Raw genomic sequence first — 27,261 nt, forward strand, 5'->3', positions numbered from 1 at the left:
ACTCCCAAGGGTCTGTGAGTAGATTTCAGGGAAGCCATGAACCTGATTGAGTTCACTTATTTTCATTCGCCTCCAACAAAAATTCCCTTTATGAATTCCTTCCATTATGAATTAAGGCAACAAAGCACAGCAGTAATAGCAGTACCTGCAGCTTTTCCATCAGTAGAAATCAGGTATTCTCATATTATATTACAACTGCTGCAGATATCATAAGACGTTGTTGATTTTCATCACTACTTTGAAACTATGGTAGTTATTAGATCTTATTTAATGAGCTTACAAAGAATCACATGTATGACACCTTAAATTATTTTGTTTAACGCTTTGATAACTGTATGCCAACATAGCTGGTTCCTTCGTAATCCTAAGTGTTTTACTTTGTGCACTTGAAAATGTGATTCTGAGCAGGGTCCACAGGCTCTCCCAGAATGACTAGGAGACACGAGAAATGTTGAGATCCGCTGGTCTAGATTCCTTTGGTTGTAACGAACAGCAACCTAACTCAGGCCTAAACAAGACAAAAGGGAAATAATTGAGTCAACAACAGAGTAGTCCATGGTGCCATAACTCAGGTTTGAATGATGTCCTCAGGAGTTCATTTCTCTCCACCTCTGTCACCTCTGAGTCATCTCTTTCTGAGGCAGGCCCTGCCCACACCCCAGCAGCAATGGCCCTTCAAGGTGGCCTGACCTGGAGCTTCTCTGCTTCTCTTCCCCAGGGCGTTCCCTGAAGGAGCTGTGCCCTGAAGGGCCCAATGACTGCAGGAAGCAGTGTGATCCCGACTACTACTTGGACAGAAATGGCCGCTGCACAGCCTGTGTGAGCTGTTCTGGAGGTAAGGGCTGTGTCTCTCCTCCGGGGGTTCCTTCCAGGGAGGATGGGGAGCCTCAGGGGTGTGGGGAAGGCAGCGGAGGCGGAGAATCTGAAAGGTGGGGCGGATCAAGATTTGGTGCCTGTACTCTGAATCAGCCCCCTGGTTCCTCAGTTTACCCCTCTGGATTTGTGAATTGATATCAACCATGATCTTTTGCATCCATATTTTTTTTTTCTTTTTTGGCCACGCCGTGCGGCTTGTGGGATCTCAGTTCCCTGACCAGGGATTGAACCCAGGCCCTCGACAGTGAAAGTGCCGAGTCCTAACCACTGGACCGCCAGGGAATTCCCTGCATCCATACTTTTTAGAGAGACTTAGTTACCATGTTTCCTCAAGGGAGGGACTCACACTTATGTATTAAGTTTACTTTAAATAAATAAATAAATAAATAAATAATTAAAAATTTTCGGCTGCGTTGGGTCTTTGCTGCTGCGCACGGGCTTTCTCTAGTTGCGGCGAGCGGGGGCGACTCTTTGTTGCAGTGTGTGGGCTTCTCACTGCGGTGGCCTCTCGTTGCGGAGCACGGGCTCTAAGCGCGCGGGCTCAGTAGTTGTGGCACACGGGCTTCGTTGCTCCGTGGCATGTGGGGGTCTTCCTGGACCAGAGATCGAACCCGTGTCCCCTGCATTGGCAGGCGGATTCTTAACCACTGCGCCCCCAGGGAAGTCCCATGTATTAAGCTTAATCTTTGCTAAACCCCTAGGGGAAGATTCTTTTCTTATCCTAGATTTACAGTGAGGAAACTGAGGTTTAGGGAAGTTAAGGGCATTTCCAAAATTACAACGTTGTGGTAATTTGCAGCACTAGAGTTTTAGCTGCTGGTTTGACCCCAAGGGCTTTGTTCTTTCCCTAAGACCACAGTGCTTCCAGGAGAACTTCTTCAATAAGTGCTTTCTTTGTTAATTTCTTATTGTGGGTAGTGAATATGGTTTGTGTGCTACCTCGCGTTTGTTGGGTTTTTTGGGGGGTGAGGTGGGGAAATTTGCTGAGATTTCTTGTGGCCTAATACATTTTCATGCGTTTTAGTATGTTTAGTGTGTTTGGGGGGAAAATGCGTATTCTGCTTGTTGTGTACAAAATTCCATGTATACCTATCTAATCAAGCTTGTTAATTATGCTATTTTAATAATATGCATCCTTATTTATTTTGTCACCTTCACAGAGGTTGGTTTTTGAGATAGACATGTTAAAATTTATCTTCCAATATGCTTGTTTTTCATCAGATTTTCATTGTGTTCTATTTTTGCTTTATAAATGTCAAAGCTATGTTATTAGGTACAATGTTGATGAGTATCATGCTATCTTGGTGGGTTGGACGTTTTATCAACATGAAATACACCTCTCTGTTTCTTATAATGTGTTTGCCTTAATTCCATTTTTGTTTGACATTAATATTGCCATTCTTGTTTTTTTTTTTTTTTTTTTTTTTTTTTTGCGGTACGAGGGCCTCTCACTGTTGTGGCCTCTTCTGTTGCGGAGCACAGGCTCCGGACGCGCAGGCTCAGCGGCCATGGCTCACGGGCCCAGCCGCTCCGCGGCATGTGGGATCCTCCCGGACCGGGGCACGAACCCGTGTCCCTTGCATCAGCAGGCGGACTCCCAATCACTGCGCCACCAGGGAAGCCCTGCCATTCTTGTTTATGTTAGCATTTCGCTGGTGTATCTTTAAAAAATTTTAAATTAATGACCACATTTTATTAAACAAAAGTTATATGCGTCCATCATAAAAATTCAAGCAATACACAAGTGTAAGGAAGAAAGTCAACTCTGCCCTTCCCCCATCAGTGGGTGACTGACACCTCTGTGTCCCTCTCCAAAGAGAGAATGGGTAGGTTAGTAGCCAGACAGACTATACACACATAGAAAGAACGGATCTTTAAGAGGATGGGATCATACTATTTATAGTGTGAAAATGATTATATTTAACTTTATTCAAATATATCAGAGGAAGAAGGAACCAAAGTGAAGAAGCTAAACTATCACAAGAGACAGTAGTTCCTAAAAAAAAAAAAACCCTCTGAAATTAACAAAAGAGGTTATGAAAATCAATAAGTGGCTAGGAATCCTTTAAGGAATGACTGTCTCTTCTGGTAGAGTCATATTCTACTTGTTTCAATTTTGGGGTAGCAGAGAGTTGCTTGACTCCCTGTAATGACAAATGAATGGCTCAGGCTTCCCTGGTGGCACAGTGGTTGAGAGTCCGCCTGCCAGTGCAGGGGCCGCGGGTTCGTGCCCCGGTCCGGGAAGATCCCACATGCCGCGGAGCGGCTGGGCCCGTGAGCCATGGCCGCTGAGCCTGCGCGTCCGGAGCCTGTGCTCCGCAATGGGAGAAGCCACAACAGTGAGAAGCCTGCGTACCGCAAAAAAAAAAAAAAAAAAAATGAATGGCTCGCTGGCCTCCCCATCCTCTTCCAGACTTTTATTGCTTACATTATTTTTGCATCGTCATAGTCTATGATGTTTATCATCTTTTCTGTAGCCCTAAGTCCCTTGGCATGTTAGCTTTACTTTGCTATTTAAATTCATTCATTGTGCCCTATGAGTCCATTTATCACAGCTTCTCATGCTTGAATTTTTCAGTTTGATTTGTCACTTGATTGGTTAGATTTCACTGTCATGTGGACTTTTCAGGGAGGACTCATCTTTGCACCTTCCTTCACTTTTTTCATGTTTGAGAATATTTGTTGCTTTTAAACTGGAATGACAACTTGGGTGGGTATAATATTATGCCTGGGACATATTTTCTCTAGAACTTGGTAGGCATTGGTGCACTGTCTTCTCGTGATGGATATTGCTGTGGAGGAGTCTGCAGTCAGTTTCTTTCCCCCTCTTTGTAGGTGACTGCAAGAATTATTCTTTCTCTAGTCTTAAGGATCAAAAACTTAACCAGAATATGCCTTGATATTAATTGTTTGGAAACAAATCTTCCCGGTATCTGGTATGTCTTTTCTATCTGCAGATTTAGTTCTTCCTTCATTTCAGGGGAACTGACATGGATTTTATCTCGGCTAAATAGATATATCTCAGTGTCCACTTGATGGATACCAGTTATTCTTATGTTTGATTGTCTTTGCCTTTCCTCCTTGTCTATCAATCATCTTCATTAATTGCATTAATATCTGTCTTTTTACCTTGCATTCACCAGTATTTTCTCAATCTTTTCTCCATGCCGTTAACTCAATTTTCTGTCTAATGTTTTTTGTTTCTTGCTGCCCAGGGCAAGACAGGGCCCCCAGGACACTGGTAGTTCACTTACTGAATTTCTAATTATGGTGTTGTGCATCTCAGTTTGTTTTCTTTTGCTCTGCAGTCTTCCTTCTTATCTCATCCTTTTAAAACATCAACTTTTTTTTGAGCTCTTCCTTTATTGAATTACTATTCTTATTAAGTTCCTTTATAGTGTGAAGCACTCCTGGGATTGCTTGTTAGTTGCAGGCTGGGTTCTTTGTCCTTGCAAACTATATTCCTATCTTTTTTAGATCTTTCTCTTTTTCTTGTCTTCCCTCCTCCCTCCCTTCCATCTTTCCTGCTATAGCGTGTTTGCACTGTCGCCTTCTTATATTTTTCCTTCTTGCTTGAGCTTGGCCAGGGCAGCAGCTCTGTCCTTGATACAGTATGAGGGATTTCTCCTTCACACCTGCCCCATCTCACTGGCCTTGAGTTCGTCTTCCCAGCTTAGAGCATCAGCTGGGGACTCTCAGGGTTACATTTTTTTTTTTTTTTTTTTTTGGCTGTGCAGTGGGGCTTGCGAGGTCTTAGTTCCTCAACGAGGAATTGAACCTGGGCCATGGCAGTGAAAGCACCGAGTCCTAATCCCTGGACCACCAGGGAATTCTCAAGAATTACTTTTTTAAAAAAAATTGTGGTAAAATATACGTAACATAAAATTTATTGTTATTATTATTATGGTATACGGTACGCGGGCCTCTCACTGTTGTGGCCTCTCCTGTTGTGGAGCGCAGGCTCCGGACGCGCAGGCTCAGCAGCCATGGCTTATGGGCCCAGCCGCATGTGGGATCTTCCCGGACGGGGCACGAACCTGTGTCCCCTGCATCAGCAGGTGGACTGTCAACCACTGAGCCACCAGGGAAGCCCAATTTATTATTTTAACCATTTAAAAATGTACTGTTCAGCGGCATGAAGTACATTCATATTTTTGGGTGACCATCACCATCATCCAGCTCCAGAACTTTTTCATCTTCCCCAATTGAAACTCTCTCCCCATTAAACACTAGTTCCTCATCACTCCCCACGCCCTCACCACAAGCCTTTGGCAACTACCATTCTATTCTCTGTCTCTATGAATTTGACTACTCTAGGATGTTCATAGAAGTGAAATCATACAATATTTATCCTTTTGTGACCTGTTTCACTTAGCGTAATATCTTTAAGGTGCATCTATGTTGTAGCATGTGTCAGAATTTCCTTCCTTCTTAAGGCTGAATGGTAGTCCATTGGATGGATCTACCACATTTTGTTTATCCGTTGATGTCCATGGACACTTGGGTTGTTTACTCCTTTTAGCTATTGTGAATATTGTTGCTATGAGCATAGTTGTACAAATAGCTGTTCAAGTCCCTGCTCTCAATTCTTTACACACTCAGCAGTGGAACTGCTGGATCATGTGGGAATTCTATGTTTAATTTCTTGAGGAATCCTGACTGTTACCTTTGAAACTTGTTTTAGGAGCCTGAGGGCGGCCTGGGTGGGGGTCAGAAAGCAGCCAGAGATGGGTGTTGTCATGGAGGCAGGGGCTCTGCCTTCTCTTCTGTCAGATAGTCTTTATCAAGCTCCTGCTGCCTAGAAAGGGGTGCTCCCCACTCCTGGAGCTTCTGCTCATTCCCCCAACTAGGGAATTGGCAAGTCCACGCAGTCTTTTCTGCCTCTGCCTAGGCCTTTGATACTACATGCAGGCAGTTACTCAGAGTGTTTTTTTCTTGAGTTTTCCGTGGATGTCTACCCACTGTCTTTAGGTGGAGTCTCCAGATTTTAGAAAATTATCAGGATTTTATTCTCTCCTCAGTACAGCTTCTAGGCTGCAGGTGAGAGTGAGGGGCTGTACCAGGGTCATTACAACAAGGAAGAGAGAGGAGAGGGTCCCGAGATGGTTTTAGGAGCCAGGCGGGGGGTGGGAGGGGGGGAGTGTCTTTTAATTATTGCTGCCCACACCCCATTGGCCAGAACCAAGTCACATGATCGCCTATCCATCTGCAAGGGAGGCTGGGAAATGTAGTCTTCCTCTGAGTCCATTTGACACAGGATTTGGGGAACGCATCACTGTGCTCCAGGGGATTCCTTCTCATAGCTGCAATATCCTTTTGCATCTCCGAGGATATTAATTATACTGATTCCAAAGGATTGCTCTGTTTTCTCTTTTATCTGTTTTCTTGAGCGTTAGTTCTGTTTGATTTTGGGGCTCTTTTTTCTTGGTGCTGGTTTCTTCTGGTCTTTGGTGACTTCGAGTTCTGCACGTGGGATCTGATGACTGGGGTAGGGTGGGGGTCTGCGAGTGGGGCTTGTGAAATCCACCTCCGGGGACTGCGAGGATGAGCGGGTGGGGTGGAGGTGCCAGGCGGGGTCTGTCAGAGGCTGGTCCTCTGGATCTGCAGGGTCCCTTCCTTCCCCCACGGCTGACCAGCCCGGGGGCGCCGCCCAGCTCACCTCACCCGAGTATCCTTGGGGAGACGCTTGGCTTCTAGCTCTGTGGCGTGACTGGATGAGGAGTGTGGGGCGAGGGACCCACCTGGGTGCTTCTGCTGCACTCCTTGTGGGATTCCCTCCCGCTTGCCCCTACCATTCACGCACTTGGAGACAAGCACCCAGAGCCTATCCTAGCATAATCAGTCGTATGGGGTTCGTTTTGGGCTGTGGTCTCCTTCCATCCAATTCCATCTGCCCTCCATATTTAAGAAGTCTTCATCATTTCTGGTTGACCAAAAATGCCCCTTCTTGTTTTCCCAGGGATATTTGCATTCTTTAATTATTATTTTTACCAATGATTTTTTTTAAAGATAAAATTCATCATTTAAAGTGTACAGTGCTGTGTGGGACTTCCGTGGTGGCACAGTGGTTAAGAATCCGCCTGCCAATGCAGGGGACAAGGATTCGAGCCTTGGTCCGGGAAGGTCCCACATGCCGCGGAGCGACTAAGCCCGTGCGCCACAACTACTGAGCCTGCGCTCTAGAGCCCGTGAGCCACAACTACTGAGCCCACATGCCACAACTACTGAGCCCACATGCCACAACTACTGAAGCCCACGTGCCTAGAGCCTGTGCTCCACAACAAGAGAAGCCATGACAATGAGAAGCCCGCGCACCGCATAGCCCCTGCTCGCTGCAACTAGAGAAAGCCCACATGCAGCAACGAAGACCCAACACAGCCAAAAATAAATAAGAAAATTTATTAAAAAATGAATAAAGTGTACAGTGCTGTGGCTTTATTATATTCACAATGTGCAACCACCACCACTATCTAATAAAAAGAAACCCCCTTAGCTCCCAATTCTCCCCTCCTTCCATCCCCTGGCAACCACTAATCTACTTTCTGTCTCTATGGATTTGCCTACTCTGGACATTTCATATCAATGGAATCATGCAATATGTGGCTTTTAGTGTCTGGCTTCTTTCACTTTATATAGTGTTTTCAAGGTTCATTCATGTTGTAGTGTGTATCAGTACTTCCTTCCTTTTTATGGCTGAATAATTTTGTGTTATATGGATATAACACATTTTGTTTATCCATTTATCAGTTGATGGACATTGGTGTCGTTTCTACTTTTTGGCTATTATGAATCATGCTGGAATGAACATGCATGTACACGTTTTTGTGTGGACATATGTTTTCAGTTATCTTGGGTATGTACCTAAGAGTGGAACTGCTGGATCATAGAGTAAATCTATGTTTAACTTTTTGAGGAACTGCCAGACTGCCTTCCACGGCTCTGTCCTACTTTATATTCCTGCTAGCATTCTATGAGGATTCCAACTTCTCCATATCCTCGCCAACACTTGTCATTGTCTGTCTTTTTTATTCCATCCACCCTAGTGGATATGGCGTGGTCTGTCATAGTGGTTTTGGTTTGATGACTAATAGATGCATCTGATGACTAATGACATTGAGCATCTTTTCATATGCTTACTGGCCGTTTGTATATCTTCCCTGGAGAAAAGTCTTCTTAAATCCTTTGCCCATTAAAAAAACCCAAAAAAAACTGAATAGACTTATTTTTTAGAGCAGTTTTCAGTTTATAGAAAAACCAAGCAGAAAGTACAGAGATTTCCCACATGCCAGCTCTCCTCACACTTTTCCCCAGTATTAACATCTTGCATTAGTGTGGTACATTGTTACAGTTGATGAACCAATATTGGTGCATTATTAACTAAAGTTCATAGTTTACATTAAGGGTCACTCTTTTTTTTTGTTGTTTTTTTTGGTACGCGGGCCTCTCACTGCTGTGGCCTCTTCCATTGCGGAGCACAGGCTCCGGACGCACAGGCTCAGTGGCCATGGCTCACGGGCCCAGCCACTCCACGGCATGTGGGATCTTCCCGGACCAGGGCACGAACCCATGTCCCCTGCATCGGCAGGCGGACTCTCAACCACTGCGCCACCAGGGAAGCCCAAGCGTCACTCTTTGTGTTGTATGTTGTATGATTTTTGACAAATGTGTAATGTCATGTATCCACGACTGCAGTGTCATACAGAATAGTTTCACTGCTTTAAACATCTTCTGTGCCCTGCCCATTCATCTTCCCCTCCCCCACCCCCTACCAAACCCTGGCAACCACTGATCTTTTTACCGTCTCTGTAGTCTTGTCTTTTCCCGAAGGTCATGTAGTTGGAATCACAGTATGTAGCCTTTCCAATTGGCTGCTTTCCCTGAGAAGTTTGCATTTAATGCCCCTCCATATCTTTCTTGCCCATTTTAATATTGGGACATTCACTTCTTTTTAATACCATTTTAGTGATCTCCAGGGATGCGGGCTGGGAGGTGGAGGCTGCCTCATGGACCCCGCCTGCCCTCTGGTCCTCACATCAGGAACACTCTGGAAGGAAGGGCTGGGCATACCCGCTGCCCTGCCCAACAGAATGCCATAGCAGCATCCTCCCTCACGCGCTGGACTGTCCCTGGGACTTTTCTTTTTTTTCTTTTTTTTTTGCGGTACGTGGACCTCTCACTGTTGTGGCCTCTCCCACTGCGGAGCACAGGCTCCAGATGCGCAGGCTCAGCGGCCATGGCTCACGGGCCCAGCCGCTCCATGGCATGTGGGATCTTCGCGGACCGGGGCACGAACCCGTCTCCCCTGCATCGGCAGGCGGACTCTCAACCACTGCGCCACCCGGGAAGCCCTCCTGGGACTTTTCTGAGTCCCTTCCCTCACCCTCCCTCTGTCCCCGGTGACCCCTCTCTGTGTCCCTTAGACGACCTCGTGGAGAAGAAGCCGTGCTCATGGAACTCTACCCGCGTCTGCGAGTGCCGGCCTGGCATGTTCTGTGGCACATCAGTCATCAACTCCTGTGCCCGCTGCCTGCCTCACTCCGTCTGCCCAACAGGGATGGTTGTCAAGTTCCAGGGTGAGTATCCCCACCGCCCAGGACCACGATCGGTGCCGATGCTTCCCCCCGCAGACCTCCCAACGACTCTCCACCTCCCACCTCCTCCTTCCTGTTGGACGGATCGCATCTCCTATCACGATGACGCCAGGGATGCAAACGGAGGCCTCTGCTGCCTCTTCCCTGCACCTCAGGTCCCAGGCTCAGAGAGTCCCAGGCACCGCCCTGGCTGGAAGAGGTCTTGGGTTGGTTTGAGGATCGGGGTAGAAATTCTTTGATGCCTGATACACAAGAAAGAAACCTGAAGTTTCTGTCCTGGGGGTTTCCTGGAAGATGAGGGCTGGTTTCCCATTTTGGTCCAGGGATGCACCGTGCTTCTCACTCCACCACGCATTCGCACATGCTGTTCGCTCTTTCTGGGACACCCTTCCTTCTCCGTTCACTCAGCCAACTGTGCTTTCAGCCCTCTGTCCAGACATCTCCTCCCGACCTCTCCCAGGTCACTTCTCGCCATGGAGGCAAACACTTGTGTCTGTCTCGGTGTGGTCAGAGCTTGTCTCCCTCCCTAGGCCGTAGCTTCGTGAGGGCCACGGTCATCTCCCCGCTGCCTAATTAGACACCCGGCGCAGAATCTGCTCTTCAGAGATGTGTGTTGAATGATGTGACAGGGAGATCAGAGCTGGGGGTGGTGGGGTTCAAATCTGGCCGGATTCTCTCTGGTCACACAGAACCCTCAGCAGGGGGACCCTCAGAAGCCTGCCACCCACAAGCAGGGGCAGGTGGTGGCGTGGAAAGGGCTCTGGATTGGACATCAGGTACCTGGGGTTTTGTACAGCTTTGCCTCGTGGGGCGTGTTCCCAGTCCTCTCTGGGCCTCAGTCTTCCCATCTGTAAAATGCAGAGGTGTGACTAGAAGGCCTTGCATGGGGGCTTTTCAGCTCAGAAACTCTTGCATCTCTAAGAAAAGTAGCCTTGAGTTCTGTTGCTCCAGCCTGTGGACCAGCTTGGGCTGGCGAAGCTCTCTCGACGGTGTTCCTGCACCTGCCACACGGAGGCGCCAGAGGCCTCTCTTTGCTGCCCCCAGACCTGCTGCCCAAGGCGGTGCCACGGGCCACGCTTAAAATGTGGCCAGTCGCACTGAGATGTGCTGTCAGGATAGAATATGCCCCGGATTTCAAATACTTAGTATAGGAAAAGAATGTAAAACATCTCATTAATTATTTTTTTTCTTGATTACCTATTAGCATAATATTTTAGATATATTTGGTTAAATAAACATATTGCTTAATTTCACTTGTTTCTTTTTTACTTTTTAAAATGTGGCTACTAGAAAATTTAAAACGATGACGTGTGATTGACATATTTTATTGGACAGCACTGCTTTAGAAGTGCTCCAACCTTTGGCTGCGAAAGCCTGGCTAACTTCTAGATTCCTCTGTGGGACTTCCCACTGAGCAACTCGCAGGACCTCAGTCTCTTCTGCTGTAGAATGGAAAGTAGTTTCTGTCCCAGATCAAGCTTATCGCTAAGCCTTACACTAAGACCTTGCATAGGCTTTCTCCCCTGAAATTCTCCAGACATCATAAGACTGTATTAGCCCCATTTTATAAGTGAGGAAATTGAGGTTCAGAGATGGCAGGTAATTAATTGCTCAAGACCACAGAGCAGGGAGTATCTAATCCGGTGTTTGAACCTTATGCCCAGGTCTTATCACCCCACCACAGTGCAGATGGATGCGATAAGTCGGCATTGCTCATGCCCTCCTCTACCAAAACTTCCAAACTCAAGTCCACTTGATTGAAAGCACTATGTGTTTTCTTCTCCACTTTTCCTTCCACCCAGTAGTCTCCAGTACTCTTTGGCTTGCAAGTTACAATGTTTTTGGCTCATGTAACTGAAGTGTCTGGGGATAGTTTTGTGGTGCTTAAGGCATGGCTGGATCCAGGAGCTCTGTCTTTTCCCGTCTATCATCTCTACTACCCTATGTGTTGGTTTGTCTGTAAAATACCTACCAGCAGCTCCTGGCTTGCTTCCTACCCAACCCTAGTGGAAAGACAGCTTCTCCTTCCCACATTTCCAACAACCAAAATATAATCTTGAAATTGCATCTCATAGGCGTGTCTTGGGTCCTGTGCCCACCCCTGAACCAGTCCATCATGGCCAGAGGAATGGGATGGATTGATTGGTCCAGCCTGGTCCCATGGCTACGCCTGAAGTGGGGTCCCAGCCCCTTATCAAAGACATTGAGACTGGGAGGTGTAATTCTCCAGGGAAAATTGGACGGCTTTACCCCAAAAGGGAACGGATGCTAAGCAGGCACAAACATCAGATGGCCACTGTGTTTTCCTGGGTTGCGGTGGTAAAAGGTGTATTTTGGAGCCTCTGGCTCTGTAATACCAAGTCTGAAGGCATCACCATCCTCCCTGCAGGCACAGCGCAGAGGAACACTGTCTGTGAGCTGCCTTCCTCAGGGGCCAGCCCCAACTGCAGCGCCAGCCCGCAGGACTGCAAGGCCCCTGCCAGGTGACTCCCGGCCCCCTCCTATCCTGCTGACCTTAGCATGGGGCTGTCCCACTCCATAGGAGGTCCAGGGCACTGCTGGCTGCAGGTAAAGATGGAGTTCAGCCCAGGGAGCCTCTCTGCCAAGCCCACAAGTCATTTGAGGCCCTACTGTGTGCCCAGCCTGCCCTGAGTACACAGGAGACCGAGAAGGCCTAGAAAACACAGCCCTTACTCCCAGGAGCTGACAGTGAGCCTGCCAGAGGCTGTGGGCAGAGCATCTGGGGACCTATTCTCTATAGAGACGGTTATCCCTGAGCACAGACTCCCTTTGCCCCATCAGAAAAATTGCCAGTCCCATCTCCCGCTTCCTTCCCAGCAGCACCATCCCCCAGGCCAAGCCCACCCTGACTTCTCCAGCAAGCTCTGATGCCAGGACCACACTTCTTGGAGGGGGCAACCCCCTCGCCCCAGAAGATGCTTCTAAAATCGCTGCCCACTCTAGCTCCTCCGTGGGGAAGCTCAATCCAGATCCAGGTAAGTTCTCCAGAGAAGCTGTGTGCTGTCTCCAGGGAAACGGTGTCCGATGCCTGGGCGACTGTGTGTGGCACTCAGGGCAGGCAGGCACCGAGCTGTGGTCTTTCCCAGTGTGGGGAGAAGAGGGTCTCCAGGTCTTCTGGGGCTGAGGGCGTCGAGGGCCAGAGTAGATGATGGAAGGACTCATTCGTTTCACGTTTTGGGTGCAAGACACTGAGGCAGGTGCTGGGACATGCAGCAGAGCAGGCCAGCCTCTGCAGGTGTCAATTTGATGCCCCCCCTGGTTCCCATGGTGACAAATTGGGGTCCTCAGCTCACTCCTGTTTATTACCCAATAGCCTTCCATTGTATAGGGATACCACACTTTGTTCATCCGAACAGTTTTTGGATTTTTGAGTGGTTTCCATTTCGGGGCTATAATGAAAAACATTTGTGTGAATGTATGTTTTCATTTCTCTCTTTTTAAAAAATTGATTTGTAGGACTTCTTGTAACTCTTTGTCCTATAGTTGTGTTCAAGACATCTTCTCCCACCCTGTGGCTTGCCTTCTCATCTTCTTTACAGTGTCTTTTGATGAAGAGACGTTCTTAATTTCAGTGTCATCTTTTCCTTTATGAGTAGCGCTTTTCATGTTCTGCTTTGTAAGGCTTCTCCTCCGCTGAAATCTCAATGACACCCTACCTTTATTTTCTAAGGTCATTGCTGTTTTGCCTTTGTTTAAAGAGTCCCCATGAAAATTCAGTTGAACCCACGCCATTTATCAAATAAATTGTCTTTTCCCCACTGTTTCACATGCCACCTTTGTTGTAAATCAAGGGTCCATATATGTATGGGCAGGATTCTGGAGTCTCTATTCTATTCATTGGTCTCTTTGTGTATTCCGTGTGAATATCATTCTCTCTAATTACTATAGTTTTTCAGTAAGTCTGGATGCTTAAGCAACTACTCCAACTTTGGTCTTCAACAGTGTATTGGCTGTTCTTGGTAATTTGCATATCCACATAAATTTTAGAATCAGCTTTTCAAATTTCATAAGATATCCTATTGGGATTTTAATTGGGATTGCATTGAATCTACAGATCAGTTTGAAGAGAATCCACCTCTGCAGTATTGAGTATACGGTATAGCTCTACATTTATTTAGGTCTTCTTTATTTTTTATTTTTATTTAAAAAATTTTTATTTTATACCGGAGTATAGTTGATTTACAATGTTGTGTTAGTTGCAGGTGTACAGCAAAGTGATTCGGTTCTACATATACATATATCTATTCTTTTTCAGATTCTTTCCCCATATAGGTTATAACAGTGTATTGAATAGAGTTCCCTGTGCTGTAAGTAGGTCCTTGTTGATTATCTATGTTATATATAGTAGTGTATATATATAAAATATATGTTATATATGTTAATCCCAAACATATATGTTATATATGTTAATCCCAACATATATATATGTTAATCTCAAACTTCTAATTTATCCCTCCCACCCCTATTTAGGCCTTCTTTAAATTCTCTCAATAATGTTTTATTATTGTCTGTGTAGAAATATTTACATCTTTTGGTTAGATTTCTAAGTATTTGGTATTTCTGATGATGATGTAAATGGTATCTTTTTTAATATTTCATGTTCTAACTTTTTATTGTTAGTGTTATTTTGAACTATGTGAAATGCCAGTATTTGACTGTTTCTGTACTATCAAAATGGCAATTTCATGTGGTTCAATGGAAATATATAGACGCTCAATTGATTTTGATATAATAACATTCTATCCAACTACCTTGAGAAACTCACTTATTTCTTCTAATAATGTATCTTCAGACCCTTCGGATTATCTGTGCACTCAATGATATCATCTCTCCATAACTGCTTGGTATCTTCCTTTCTAAACCTTACCTCTTTTATTTCTTTTTCTTGCCTTATTGCATTGCCTATGATCCCCAGGACCAAACTCAATAGAAGTTGTGATAGTAGGCATTCTTGCCTCATTGCTGAACTCAAAGGGAAAGTGGCTACCAAAGTTTGGAGCAGGGCAGTGACAGAGCAGTGAGACTGGGGAGAGGGCTCTGGCAGAGGGGAGGGACTGGAAGCGGGGGTGGGGGCAGTTAGGAGGCAGTTAGCACTCTTCTCCTGTGTGGCCTTAGACACGTTCCTTCCCTCTCTGAGCCTCAGGACTCCCTCTGAAGGACTGATGGACATGTGCAGAGTTTGGGAGCTGGCCCTGGAGCTGGGGGGCTTCAGTAATGGGGGGGGTGGTAGGATGAGGGCGAGGCCTCTGTCAAGGTGGCCTGGCCTGAAGCTTCTCTGCTTCTTTTCCCAGGGCTGACCCTGCAACAGCCATGCCCTCAGGGGTCTGCCGACTGCAGGAAGCAGTGTGACCCTGACTACTACCTGGACAGGGACGGTCGCTGCACAGCCTGTGTGAGCTGTTCAGGAGGTAAGGGCCTTGTTTCTCCTCCAGAGGCTCCTTCCAGGGAGCAGGTGGGGTCTTAGACAAGCGGCCAAGAATCTGGGGGTGGGAGCCTTGAGCTTGGTCTCAGATGCTCAGCCCTTGGGAGCCTGGTTCACCTTGCTGGCGTTTTTTGAGCAGTTGGCTTCTAGTGACTCCTACTCACGATTGTGGGTTTTGATGGCCGTGACCCCTTTTCAGAGAGCTTCCATTCACTCAGTCTTTCCTGCAAGGAAATATTTGTCGATCACCTACCTGTTTCAAGCTTGTCTCATTATTTTTGTATGTATCCTATGATGCCTGGATTGCGATTGCCCCCATTTTACAGAAGAGGAAACTGAGGCTCAGGGAAGTCAGGGGGCTTCCAAGGGCCACAAGCCCTCGCATATGGCAGGGCCAGGATTTGAACTAGGGAGTCTGCCACTGGGTTCTGAGCTCATCACTCCACTGTGCTGCCTCTTAAAGCACCTCTGCATAAGCACTTAGAGACTGACTGCTATATGCATGGTGGGATGATGTCCTGCCAGAGTTTCCCCTGCGGCCAGCTCCCCGCAGCCTCACAGCACCACCAGCCTCCCTGTGACGTCCCAGCAGCTGCCCAGGCCTCGGGCTGCCATGGCTGTAGCCCCGGCCCACTCACAGTGGCCACAACCACCGGCGGGAGGCCTGATTCTGTCTCTGCAGCAACACGGACTGGAGTCCAGGGAGGCCAAGTTGGGGAAAGGACACTCCGTTCGTGGTCGCTGGGGTCACTGTTCCAATTACTAAGGTCACAGAGCAAATTTTCTCAAAACTGAGTGATGAAAAGCAACTATTCGCTGTACTCGTGGAGCCTGTGGGACAGAATTCAGACCCAGCACCGCGGGGACACCTGGTCTCTATTCCACGATGTCTGGGATCTCAGCTGGAAAACTTGAAGCCTGGAGCTGGAATCATCTGAAAGCTTTTTCATTCTCGGGTCTGGGGTCAATGTGGCTGCGGGCTGGGCCCTCAGATCCTCTCCATGTCGGCCTCTATATGGCCTGCTTCGGGCGTCCTCAAGTCCTGGGTGCTGGACTCAAAGATGAGTTGAGGTGGGGTGGGGTGTAGAAACCATACCCATTTTTATGACCCAGCCTTGGAAGTTACACGGCGTAACTTCCACTACATTCTGCATGTGGAGGCAGTCACAGGGCCCCCTTGAGTCATGGAAGGAAAAAAAAAGCCTTCTTTTTTTTTTCTTTTTTTGGCCGTGCCGCATAGCATGTGGGATCTTAGTTCCCCGACCAGGGACCATGCTTCTTGATGGGTAAGTGGCCGAGCTCTGGAAGAGCAGACAGACCCAGAGCTATTGTTGTGGCCATGCCTGGAAAAATATAATGTCACAGCTGCTGTGTCAGATGGGGAAACAAGAGATGGCTCTGGGCCCAAGAATTCCTTCAACTTGAATAACTGAAGCCCTGCAACCCTGTGGAGTGGAGCCCAAGTGGCTGGGGTCAAGTCTTGCCTCTACTGCTTGGGAGCTTATAAGCTCAAGCAAGTTTCTTAACCTCTCTGGGCCTCAGTTTCCTCATCTGTAAAATGCGCAGAATAATAGACCTCTCTCAGAGACCTGTTCTGGGAGTTGTTAAACCGGGTTAATCTGGATAGAGCACTAAGAACACTGCCTTGCACACACTCGGTTATGTTAATACCATATTATAAGTAATAATGAGAGGTTTCAGGAAGACACTGTGCAGTCCCTTATCTTTATCGAGCAAGGCTTCTAAGCCTGTAAGTATCCCACCAATTGAGAAATGTCCTTATTGAGCGAATCACATTTGTCTAAACTACTGATACAGTCATTCTATTTTCACCCGTAATCAGAGCATGTAGAATATCCCCAAACATGTATAAATGCATTATTATACTTCTTCTTTTACAAAACCACTAACAATTTTTTTTTTGATTTTTGAAAAAACCCACTTTTCATCATGGAAAATTTCAAACATATTCAGAAGTAGAGAGAATCAGGACTGGTTATGGACTATCACCCAGTTTTAAAGAATTATCAGTCAGGGCCAGTCTTGGTTCATCTCTATCCATGCCCACTCACTCTTGTTCTCTGAATTATTTTCTTTATTTAAAAATTTATTTTATTTTATTTTGGGGGGATTTTTTCTTTTAATAGCTTTATTGAGATATAGTTGACATACAATAAAATGCACACTTTTAAAGTGTGCAGTTTGATAGGTTTTGTCATATGTGTGTAGCTGTGAAACCATCACCACAGTCAAGACAGTGAACTGTCCGTCACCCCCAAAGCTTTCCACATGTCCCTTACCATCCCTCCCGTCGCTCCCTGCCTCTGCTCCCATTCCTAGGAAACAGTTATGCTTTCTGTCACTATGGAATAATTTGCATTTTCTGGCTTTTCCTATAAACAGAATCATAGAGTATATACTCCTTTTTTTTTTTTTTTTTTTTTGGCCGTGCCACGTGGCATGCGGGATCTTAGTTCCCCGACTAGGGATCGAACTTGTGTCCCTTGCAGTGGAAGCTCGGAGTCCTAACCACTGGACTGCCAGGGAAGTCCCTATATACACCTTTTCTTGTCTGCCTTCTTTCGCTCAGCGTAATTACTTTGTGCACCAAAAGATCTGCTCAACGGAATCATCAAATGAGCATGTGCTCCTGGGCAAATATGTCTCTGTCCTGCTGGGGCTTCTCTGGACCCCTGCCCTCTCCATCCCAGTCCTTCCTCAGGACCCTTCTCTGTCCCGCAGACCACCTCGTGGAGAAGACACCCTGCACGTGGAACTCCTCCCGCGTCTGTGAGTGTCGACCTGGCATGTTCTGTGCCACGTCAGCCTCCAACTCCTGTGCCCGCTGCGTCATCCGCCCCATCTGCCCACCAGGGATGGTCACCAAGCTCCAGGGTAAGCAGTTCACACCCCCAACCAAGGGGCTGAGTTCTCTGTCCCTAGGGCTGCCCCTCTCCCCACCCCCAACTGACAAATGACCTTCAATCCCAGCTGTTAACTAGGTCAGGTTTGGGCTATGTTTTCTCTTTGAATAGTTAGATCCAGGGCGTGGGATAAAATCCAAACTTGGCATTTTGGTAAGAGTTTCTGAGGATTATTTTACAATTTTAAAATTATTTAAAAATTTTTTTATTTTTCTTCTTGAAATTGTTGGTCTGGTAAAATCTTGACTTGTTTGCAAGGCTGTTTTATTGACTCAAGGTAGATCATATAAAGTTTATGAAGAAGCTACCAATTCAAATGATGGACATTCACTAGAGTGTAAAAAAGTATAAACCCTTGACAGTGGGCAAAAAAACAAACAAAAAAGTTCATCAGCAGATGAGAGATTTCAACAAATTTCTAGAAGGTGGAAAACAGATGGAAGGGTGGTAACAAATGAAACCAAGTGGAGGAAAGCTTACATAACTAGAATTCACTCGACGAGGCCTGCAGAAAAGTGAGGGGTAAGTTGCTCCTAAGACCCACCAGAGAGGCTCTGGGCTTAGAGCAGGCAAGTGAAATGAAGGATGGGGGTGAAGTGGAGAATTAGAAACTGCAGTGAGCTGCAACTTCATCTCGAAAATAAAAATTAAAAATTTGTAACAATGTAAAACCCACCAACCAAAGTACAATCTAAAAATAAAACAAAAGAATGAATATAACAACAGCAAAAAAATGTGTAACAATGATATACCATGGGCATTGACCAGTCTGAGAGATGGTGCCTGATTTTTTATCCCCTGATGAAAATGATCAACTTTTTGGCGAATGACACTGAAGGACTATCTAGGGAAAGCTAGATGTTGGCCACTCTGGTGCAAAGCCCCTTTTGCTTGTGTGTTTGGGAGTACATCCTGTCAATGGGTTGTTCCTGCTCAGTCACGCTGAAGTGAAGCCTGCCAGCTCACACACCCCACCCATGAGCCCAGAGTTCCGAGGCAGACCTCCTGCTGAGGGAAGAGACCCACTGTGAAAATGACATACTAACAACACAGTAGAAGAAACCCCATGTGCCACTGGAATGGTCAGCGTCGTTCTTTTTAAATAAATATGAATGAGCAGTAAAGATTTTCAGACTTATAAGGAAAAACAGCAGTATGAAGGAGAATAACAAGATACACAAACAGAAAAACTTACTACAGATGAAGCAATGATGAACCCAGGAATGGAAGAGAAAAAAATTAGTGCCCACAGAAAAATTCAAGAAGTTGTTACAACCACAAAGTGACAACAGAAGGCAAAGAAGAAGGAACAGAAAGAGAGTAAAGGGCAAGAAATGGCTTTTAGAAAGTGCCCTTGTTACCAATCTGTTGCCTCTCAGGTCCCAGTTCACCCTTGAGTACCTGCTGTGCCCTAAAGGATTAGACTCTTGGAAGATTTCTCCTCGTTGAGTGTGATGCTACGCTTTGCCAGTAGGGGGCGCGGGAGGACCATTGCAGGAGAAAGGAGGCTTCTCTTCGCTATATTTGTTTTTTCCTGCTCCTGCTGCAGAGTCTGTCTGCAGGGCCTGTGGGTGGGGACATCTGGTGGTGTCCTGCCCCAGTCATGCTTCCAGAGTAGACAGTCTCTCGGCAACCACAGGCCCAGGCTAGGTCTGGTGACCACCTTCCATGCTTCAGGCCTCATGTCAGCAGAAGTGCCATAATTTCCTCTGTGGTCCCACCCTCCCACCCCACCCCGCCCCGCCCCCAGCCTTGGGTCTTCTGCACACCATTTCTCGACACAGTTACTGTGTGCTCCCACGGTGGTGCCCCAGCTCTCCCTGTGTACCTGACCTGAAAAGTGAGACTTCAGATTGAAATGACCTACCAGGAGCAAAGCAGGATGAATGAAAATTACCCACATGTAGACATAATAGATGCACCACCATTTATTTATCCATTCACCAGTTGATGGACATCTGGCTTGTTTCCAGTTTAGGGCTATTATAAATAATAGCAGCTACAACTGAATAAAGCAGCTACAACTGTTCTTGTACACGTCTTTGTATGGACATATATTTTCATTTCATGGGTAAATACCTAGGAGGCGGATGACTGGGTCACTGTGCTGGCCACACAGAATGTCTTTGAGGGCCAGATCAAAGCTGACCACGTGTGATCTGATCCAACCACATCATTTTACACGTGGAGAGAAGCATACATAGTGCCAGAGCTAGAGCTGGAACACAGAGGTCCTGAGTCATAGCCAAGTGCTCTCTACTGGACCACACCAGCTCCTTCTTAGTTGAACAGAGAATTTTTTACTTAGCTAAAATACAATTACGTTTGAAAGCAGAATAAAAACATTTTCAGACATAACAGGGCAGAAATTCTGCTTTTCCCCCATGTATCCTTTCTTAGAACGTTACTTGAAGATGTAATTCTGTTAAATGAGGGGCAAAAAAGAAAAAAGATAAAGCCACGAACTCTGGAAAACAATGGTTCTATCCCAGGAGAGCAAAGAAGGGAAGTCCCAGAATGACAGCTGTGCTAAAGGCATTACAACATCTGGTTGAGCCCCATCAGAGCAAGAAAATGAAGGGCTCCAGGGAATTGTCTGTAGGAATAAAAGGTAGAATTACAGTCAATTTCATGAGTAGTAGCGTTGGAAAAACTTGAGGATATGGTAAAGGCACATTATTCTTTTATCAACAAGGAAAAGAAAGGTGACTGAAAACTCTAGGGAAAATAAAAAGCTGGCAAGAAATGTACAATTCAAATATGAAGATGAAAATTTCATCTGATTTTAAGCAATTTCTGGTTGTACCAAAAAAGGATCCCATTTGACCTTGATGTTAAGGCCATTCTCCTTCAAATGACCCAAGGATCAGGTGTTTCAATTTAAAAAGAAATATTTAAGTCTGGTATATCTTTTTTAGCTTCTACATTGAGACTAAAAGCAGGCATTTTCTTCCCCCCCCCACCCCACTTCCAATGGGCCCTCTCCAGAGAACACAGGCAGACTACGTATGGGCTAAAATAAACCATGCCTTCTTCTCACCTTCAGATCCAAAGGAGGAAGAAAAGGGGAGGGTCAGTAACCCAGGGAGAAAAGAGGGTGAGGTATGGTACATACAGAGAAGGGATGAGAGGCACCCAGGAGCGCTGGGCCCACCTTCTCCGCTTAGAGTAAGGGCAGCAGTTCTGTTGCTGGTTCCTGTTGCAGGTGTTCCAGTGGCAGCTCAGACCGAGGCTGCCTTAGAGAGAGGCCAGAGGGTGCTAACTGGGTGTAGCCACAGTTAGTGTTCTTGAGCCCAAGAGCTCCTTGGATCCTCTGGAAGCCAACGCTCACTGAATCCCCAGGACATCTCAAATACAAATAGAAATTAGCATAACGAACTGCATTATCTTCCTCATAGCCCAAGGCCTCTGGGCTTCAACTAATTTAGGTAATTGTGTGGTGACCATGTGGAAAGACATAGCATGTATTTGGAGACCCCCCAAAATCAGACGGTTCCTCAGGACCCTACCAATGCAAGAAGAAAATTAATCCTAGCCTCACTTTCTCTTCAGAGTGTTTCAGGAAAAATCTGAGAGGTATCATGGGAGCTTTTAGAAGGGAGGCATGTGTGGGCGGGAGGTTTGTTTTGTACCACATAAGGGAAGGGGTGCCCCCTCCAGGAACATGGGGGCAGAGAGGGTTAGTAGTTGGGCTGGACCTACTTCAAATGTGGGCCATTTTTTTTTTTCTGCCCTAGAAAAGCAGTTAATCCTAAGGTTGTAAGAAAGGGCTCAGGCCCCAGGCAGGAGGCAGTGTGGTCCAATGGAAAGTGTTCTGGGCTGGGACTCAGAAGCCCTGATTTCTGACTCTAGCTCCGGCTCTGTGGTTCTCTCCATTTGTAAAAAGAGGTGGCTGGGTCAGATCAGAGATGACCATGCTTGAACTGGTCCTCAAAGACATTCTGTCTGGTCAGCACAGTGACACAGCCTTCCTGCTTCTAGGTACTCAAGTGAAATGAAATTATATGTTTTCACAAAGACTTGTACAAGAATACTCATAGCTGCCTTGTTTATAATAGCTTCAAACTGGAGACAACCCAAATGTCCATCAACTGGCCACCGGCTAAATAAATGGAGGTACATCTCTACGATGGAACAACTACTCAGAAATAAAAGGGAATGAATTACTGAAACAAGCAACGTGAATGAATCTCAGAAACATTATGCTGAGTGGAAGAAGCCACACACCAAAGAGTACACACTGCACAATTCTGTCTAGTGAAGCTCTGGAGGCAAACTCATCGTAGTGACATAAAGCAGATCCGTGGCTGCCCGGGTGTAGGGGAGGATTGATTGCAAAAGGACAAGGGAACTTACTGGGGAGGTGGGAATGTTCTAGATCTTGAGTGGAGTTACAATTACATGAAGGTACAGTCATCCCTCAGTATCTGCGGGAGATACCCAAATCTGAGTATGCTCAAGTCCCTTATGTAAAATGGCAAGGTACAGTGGGCCCTCCATCTCTGCATGCTCTGCATCCGTGCAGTCAATCAGTCTGCAGTTGGTTGAATCCTCAGGTGTGGAATCCTCGGATGTGACCCGCAGATATGGAGGGCTGACTGCTGAATGTATACATTCCTCAAAACTCATCAAACCGTGCACTTAGGGGACATTTCCTTCTATGTAAATCATGCCTCAAAAAAATTGATTTCAGAAGAAAAGAACTTTAAGAATTGAGGCTACATTTACATACCAGAAGATGTTTAAATTTATTTATTTGTTTACATTTATTTAATGAGATTTCTCTTAAATAAAACCAGGAAGTCTGGAGTCACCAGGCCACCTTCCTGCATGGTCACAGCTGGCTGGAGATGAGGAGTAGCTTTCTTTTTTTTTTTTTTGAAATATTTATTTATTTAGGCTGCTCCCGGTCTTAGTTGCAGCATGTGGGATCTTTGTTGTGGCACGCAGGATCTTTAGTTGCCACATGCGAACTCTTAGTTGCGGCATGCAGGATCTAGCTCCCCGACCAGGGATCAAACCTGGGCCCCTGTGCTGGGAGCACAGAGTCTTACCCACTGAACAACCAGGGAAGTCCCCCAAGGGGGGACTTTTCCACTTTGATCTTTTGAAACACAAATCTGATCGTCTCAGCCAATTAGAGCCACAGGAATAGTGTGTTACAAAAACCTCGACTTTGCAGCATTCACCTCTCACTCCTCCACGGGTCAGCTGGGCCGCTCTGCGGTCTTGCCAGGGCTTGAAGGTTTGGTTTGGGTTTGCTCTGCACGTACTTCTGGGACCAGCGGGGGCTGGCTGCCCGCCCCTGGCGTGGTCTACTTATGGCCACGGTGGGAGTGCAGAAAGGGGGCGGTGGAGGTCAGACGCCTCTTGAGACCCAGCCGTCGCTTCTCTCCCGTTCCACTGACCAGACAAGTCACACGGCCAAGTTCAGACACCAAAGGGGTGGGGGACACACAGACACCTGCCTTGACCTGAAGGAGCTGCAGAGTCACCTGGCAAAGGGTGTGGATGTGGGGCAGGATGCAGAGGTGGGACCACCATGCAATCTACCACACCTATCCCATCCTGTTGCTAATTAAAACCATCACTTCGGGGAGAAAGACCCAGCGTTTAAAACAGCTTTATTGCGGTCTAATTTACATACCATAATATCTACTAGTTTTAAGTGTACAGTTCAGTAATTTTAAAGAAATTTACAAAGTTGTGAAACTATCACCACCTTCTAAGAAACCTTGTAGGTTAGTTAGTTGACTAACCCTAACCCTTGTAGGGCATGGGTCAGTCAATCCCATGCCCACCCCCAGCCTGGACAACCACTAATCTATTTTCTGTTCCTGTAGGTTAGTGTTTTGGGGACATTTCCATAATATGCATTCTTCTGTGTCTGGCTTCTTTCACTGAGCATAACACTTCGAGGTTCATCCATGCTGTAGCTGTATTACTACTTCATTCCTTTTTTATTTTTATTTTTTTTGCGGTACGCGGGCCTCTCACTGTTGTGGCCTCTCCCATTGCGGAGCACAGGCTCCGGATGCACAGGCTCAGCGGCCATGGCTCACGGGCCCAGCCACTCCCCGGCATGTGGAATCTTCCCGGACCGGGGCACGAACCCGCGTCCCCTGCATCGGCAGGCGGACTCTCAACCGCTGTGCCACCAGGGAAGCCCACTTCATTCCTTTTATTGCCAAACAATATTCTAGTGTACACCTCTACTACATTTTGTTCATCTGTTTCCAGCGGATGGGCGTTTGGGTGGTTTCCACTTCTTTGACTGCTATGAAGAATGCTGCTATGAGCCATCTCCTCCCTCCCCCCACCTTCTATTTCCTCTGCTTAGAAATCCCCGCCCCTACTCACATCCCAGCAACCCCTTCCTCAGGGAAGCCTCCCTGGTCAGATGAGGTCAAGTCTCCCATTACCGGGACCCCACCTGCCTTCGTGTGACACCTGCGTCTGTGAGCCCCACCCGCCGGTGGGCCCCCAGGGGTGGGGATCTTGTCTGTTTTGCTCACTGCTCTATCCCAGCTGCCAGCACAGTCCCCGTACCTAGTAGGTGCTGAATAAAGGGTTGTTACAGTGGAGGGAAGCGAGGAGGGAGGGAGAGAGGAAGTGAGGAGACAGCGCCAGGACCCAGACCTGGGTGTGCCCAGCCGCAGTGTCCTTCCCGCCCCCTGGTGCTCCCTCCCGGGAAGTCACTAGTCCAGATGGGTAGGCCTCCTTGGCACTGATTCCTTTTTATTTATTTATTTAATTTTACAAATTGAAGTATAGTTCATTTACAAGATATTGAATATAGTTCCATGATATACAGTAGGTCCTTATTTATCTATTTTAAATATAGTCGTGTGTATCTGTTAATCCCAAATGTTTACCCCTCCCTCCCCCGTTTCCCCTTTGGTAACCATCCTTGGTACTAATTCTAACCTGCAGGTACGGCTGAGAGGGACACCACCTATGAGCCACCTCCCCCGGGGACCCACTCTAACTGCAGCACCAACGCAGAGGACAGCGGGGTGCCCGCCAGGTGACTCCTTGGCCCCCTCTCTCCATTTGCCCTTTATACCCAGGGGATGCCCGGGGGGGCAGCCGGCTGGGAGTGGAAGTGGGGCTTGGGCTAGATCTCTGGGCCAAGCCCACAAGTCATTTTGGAGAATGTGAGCCTAGGTCTGTGTTGGCACCATGGAAGCCCTGAAGGCCTAGAAACCCAGGCCCTGCCCTCAAAGTGCCTGGCAGAGGCTGTAGGCAGGGGAACTGGGGTCTCAGGACTCCTTTTCCATCTTGACTGTCCTTCTTACTTCTGGCCTCTCTCCCCGCAGCCCCACCCCCTCCCTGATCTCCCTGGCCGACTCCCTGACTGGTAAGGAGCATGGAGGGGACGTCACCCACGTGCGGGGACGCGCCTCTATCTCAACCAGCACTCCTGTCTCCTTCTCCTCCACAGGGAAGCCTATTCTGGTTTCAGGTAATGACCACCCCCATGAAGCAGGGCCTTCCTCCCTGGGGACCACAAGGAGGGAGGGTTCTCACTAGGCGACAGCATCCACTTGGTTGGGGGTGGGAGGGACCAAGGCTGACCCCAGGTCTCCGGTTTCCTGATCTGGGGCTGTGGCTCTGTCACTCGCTAGAGATGATTCCTTAATTCTTCTGAGCAGGGATTTTATTCACAGCTTCACCCGCAAGGCCCATAATTGCTGCTCAGAAAATATTTGGTGACTGATTTCATGACCTTGACTAATTTCTTACTTCTTCTGAGCTTCATCACCTGTAACGTTGTAACAGCATATACCGTGCAGGGTGGTAAGCAGTGTCCGGTACACATGAGCCTTACCGGCTCCCCTTAGAGGTCGCTCTAAGTACCATGCGTTTTAGGACTTGCAGTTCTACTCTTAGACACTAGGTGGCGGTAGTTCTCAGGCCAGCGGCGCTCAAAGAGGTCCTGGACTTGGCACCATCAGCAACTTGTTAGAAAAGCAAATTACCAGCCCGACCCCAGACTACTGAATCAGAATCTGCATTTTAACATGGTCCCCAGGAGTTTCATATGCACAGGAATGTTTGAGAAGCACTTATCTGGCACATGCTACTTTTTTAACATCTAAAAATGGACTTTAAAGAATAATAACTATATATTGATTTTCAAAAGTCACAAAGCAAGTTAAGTATTAAGTGGTAAAGAAATATATCCAGATAGTGGTTAAGAGCGTGGGCTCTGGAGTCCCCCTGGCCCGGCCTAATGCGCTTCCTAGAGCCAGGTGAGGAAGGACGGGTGGGTAAGTGCTGGACAAGATAGATATAGACAGGATCTGGGTTTCTGTCCTGGCTTGGCAAAGGACCAGGTCCTGTCAGCCACAGTAGAGTCTGTGTCCAGGAGGAAGTAGTCCGGGGCGAGGGCTGTCCTGTGTGGTTGCTATAGGGCCCCGGCTCACCGCCATGATGCAGACTTCGGGGGCCACCAGTGCCAGGGCAGGCGAGAGTGCAGGGCGCCTCTGTGTTCCAGGACCTGTGCTCTTCTGGGTGATCTTGACAGTGGTGGTGGTCGTCAGCTTTGGCTCCTTTGTCCTGTGCCACCGGAGGGGCTGCAGGAAGTGGATGGGCCAGAGTGAGTGCATGTGTCCTGGGGGCCTCGGGAGGGCGGGGTGCTGTGTCCTAGCCTGGCCTGGGTCCCTCCCGCCCTGCCCGCTGAGGCTGTCTGAGGCTGGCATCCCTAGCCTTCCTCCCGTTGTCGTTTCAGAGCTCCACCTGTGCTACCCAGTCCAGACCTTCCAGCCCAAGTTGGAGCCTGTGGGTGAGTGTCCAGAGGTCCAAAGGGGCTACGTGCAGCTACCCAGCAGCTCTGGATCGTGGGTTTGGATCTCCCTCGGGGCTCCCTCTGTAGGGGTTCCCACAAGCTGCTCCTCCTTCCTGTGCGACCTCATCTGTGATGGGAATATAATGTGGGTGGAAACTCTGTGACGTGCCCTGTTCGGCGACGGATGGAGTGCTGGCATGAAGTTTCAAAAATCCACCTTATCCTCCATTCTTGCCTCTATTGTGCCCTCAGGAGAGGCCTTCCCTTCCTCTCTTCTCTCTGTCGCCCCTTCCCAGCCTCCCTATTATTTTCCCCTCCCCACTCCTCCCTTCCTCCCCTCACCCTCTCCCTCCTGCTGGCAGCTGAGGGCATAGGGGTCGGGGGTGGGGGTGGGTGTAGGCTGACAGGGCTAGAATCCTGATTCTGCCCCTTATGAGCTACATGACCTTGGGTGAGTTACTTAATTCCTCTGTGTCTCAGTTTCTTCATCTGTAAAATGGGGACAGTGGGCCTAATTCAGGGGGCGGGCGTGTGGCTCCATCGTGATGGGCCTGTTAAGTGCTGTGCGGGGCACCTGCACGTAGTCAGAGCTCAGCACATAGTGGCTGCTGTTTGCTGATGCCCACCCCCACGCCA

General features: G+C 47.5%; 1 protein-coding gene across 1 annotated transcript in view; it reads left to right on the forward strand.

Moving 5' to 3' along the window:
- The first annotated feature begins 744 nt into the window (after positions 1-744).
- Positions 745-27,261, forward strand: part of TNFRSF8 (TNF receptor superfamily member 8) — a 39,460-nt gene continuing 12,943 nt past the window's right edge. Inside the window, exons 1-10 of the mRNA XM_060118239.1 lie at positions 745-835; positions 9,297-9,449; positions 11,857-11,950; positions 12,306-12,463; positions 14,780-14,896; positions 17,653-17,805; positions 24,768-24,861; positions 25,154-25,299; positions 26,335-26,436; positions 26,569-26,622. Coding sequence (XP_059974222.1) covers positions 9,362-9,449; positions 11,857-11,950; positions 12,306-12,463; positions 14,780-14,896; positions 17,653-17,805; positions 24,768-24,861; positions 25,154-25,299; positions 26,335-26,436; positions 26,569-26,622 — 1,006 coding nt within the window. The 5' untranslated portion in view covers positions 745-835; positions 9,297-9,361. The remainder of the gene's footprint in view (positions 836-9,296; positions 9,450-11,856; positions 11,951-12,305; positions 12,464-14,779; positions 14,897-17,652; positions 17,806-24,767; positions 24,862-25,153; positions 25,300-26,334; positions 26,437-26,568; positions 26,623-27,261) is intronic.

The sequence above is a fragment of the Mesoplodon densirostris genome, chromosome 2, assembly GCF_025265405.1.
Source record: "Mesoplodon densirostris isolate mMesDen1 chromosome 2, mMesDen1 primary haplotype, whole genome shotgun sequence".
Lineage (NCBI taxonomy): Eukaryota > Metazoa > Chordata > Mammalia > Artiodactyla > Ziphiidae > Mesoplodon > Mesoplodon densirostris.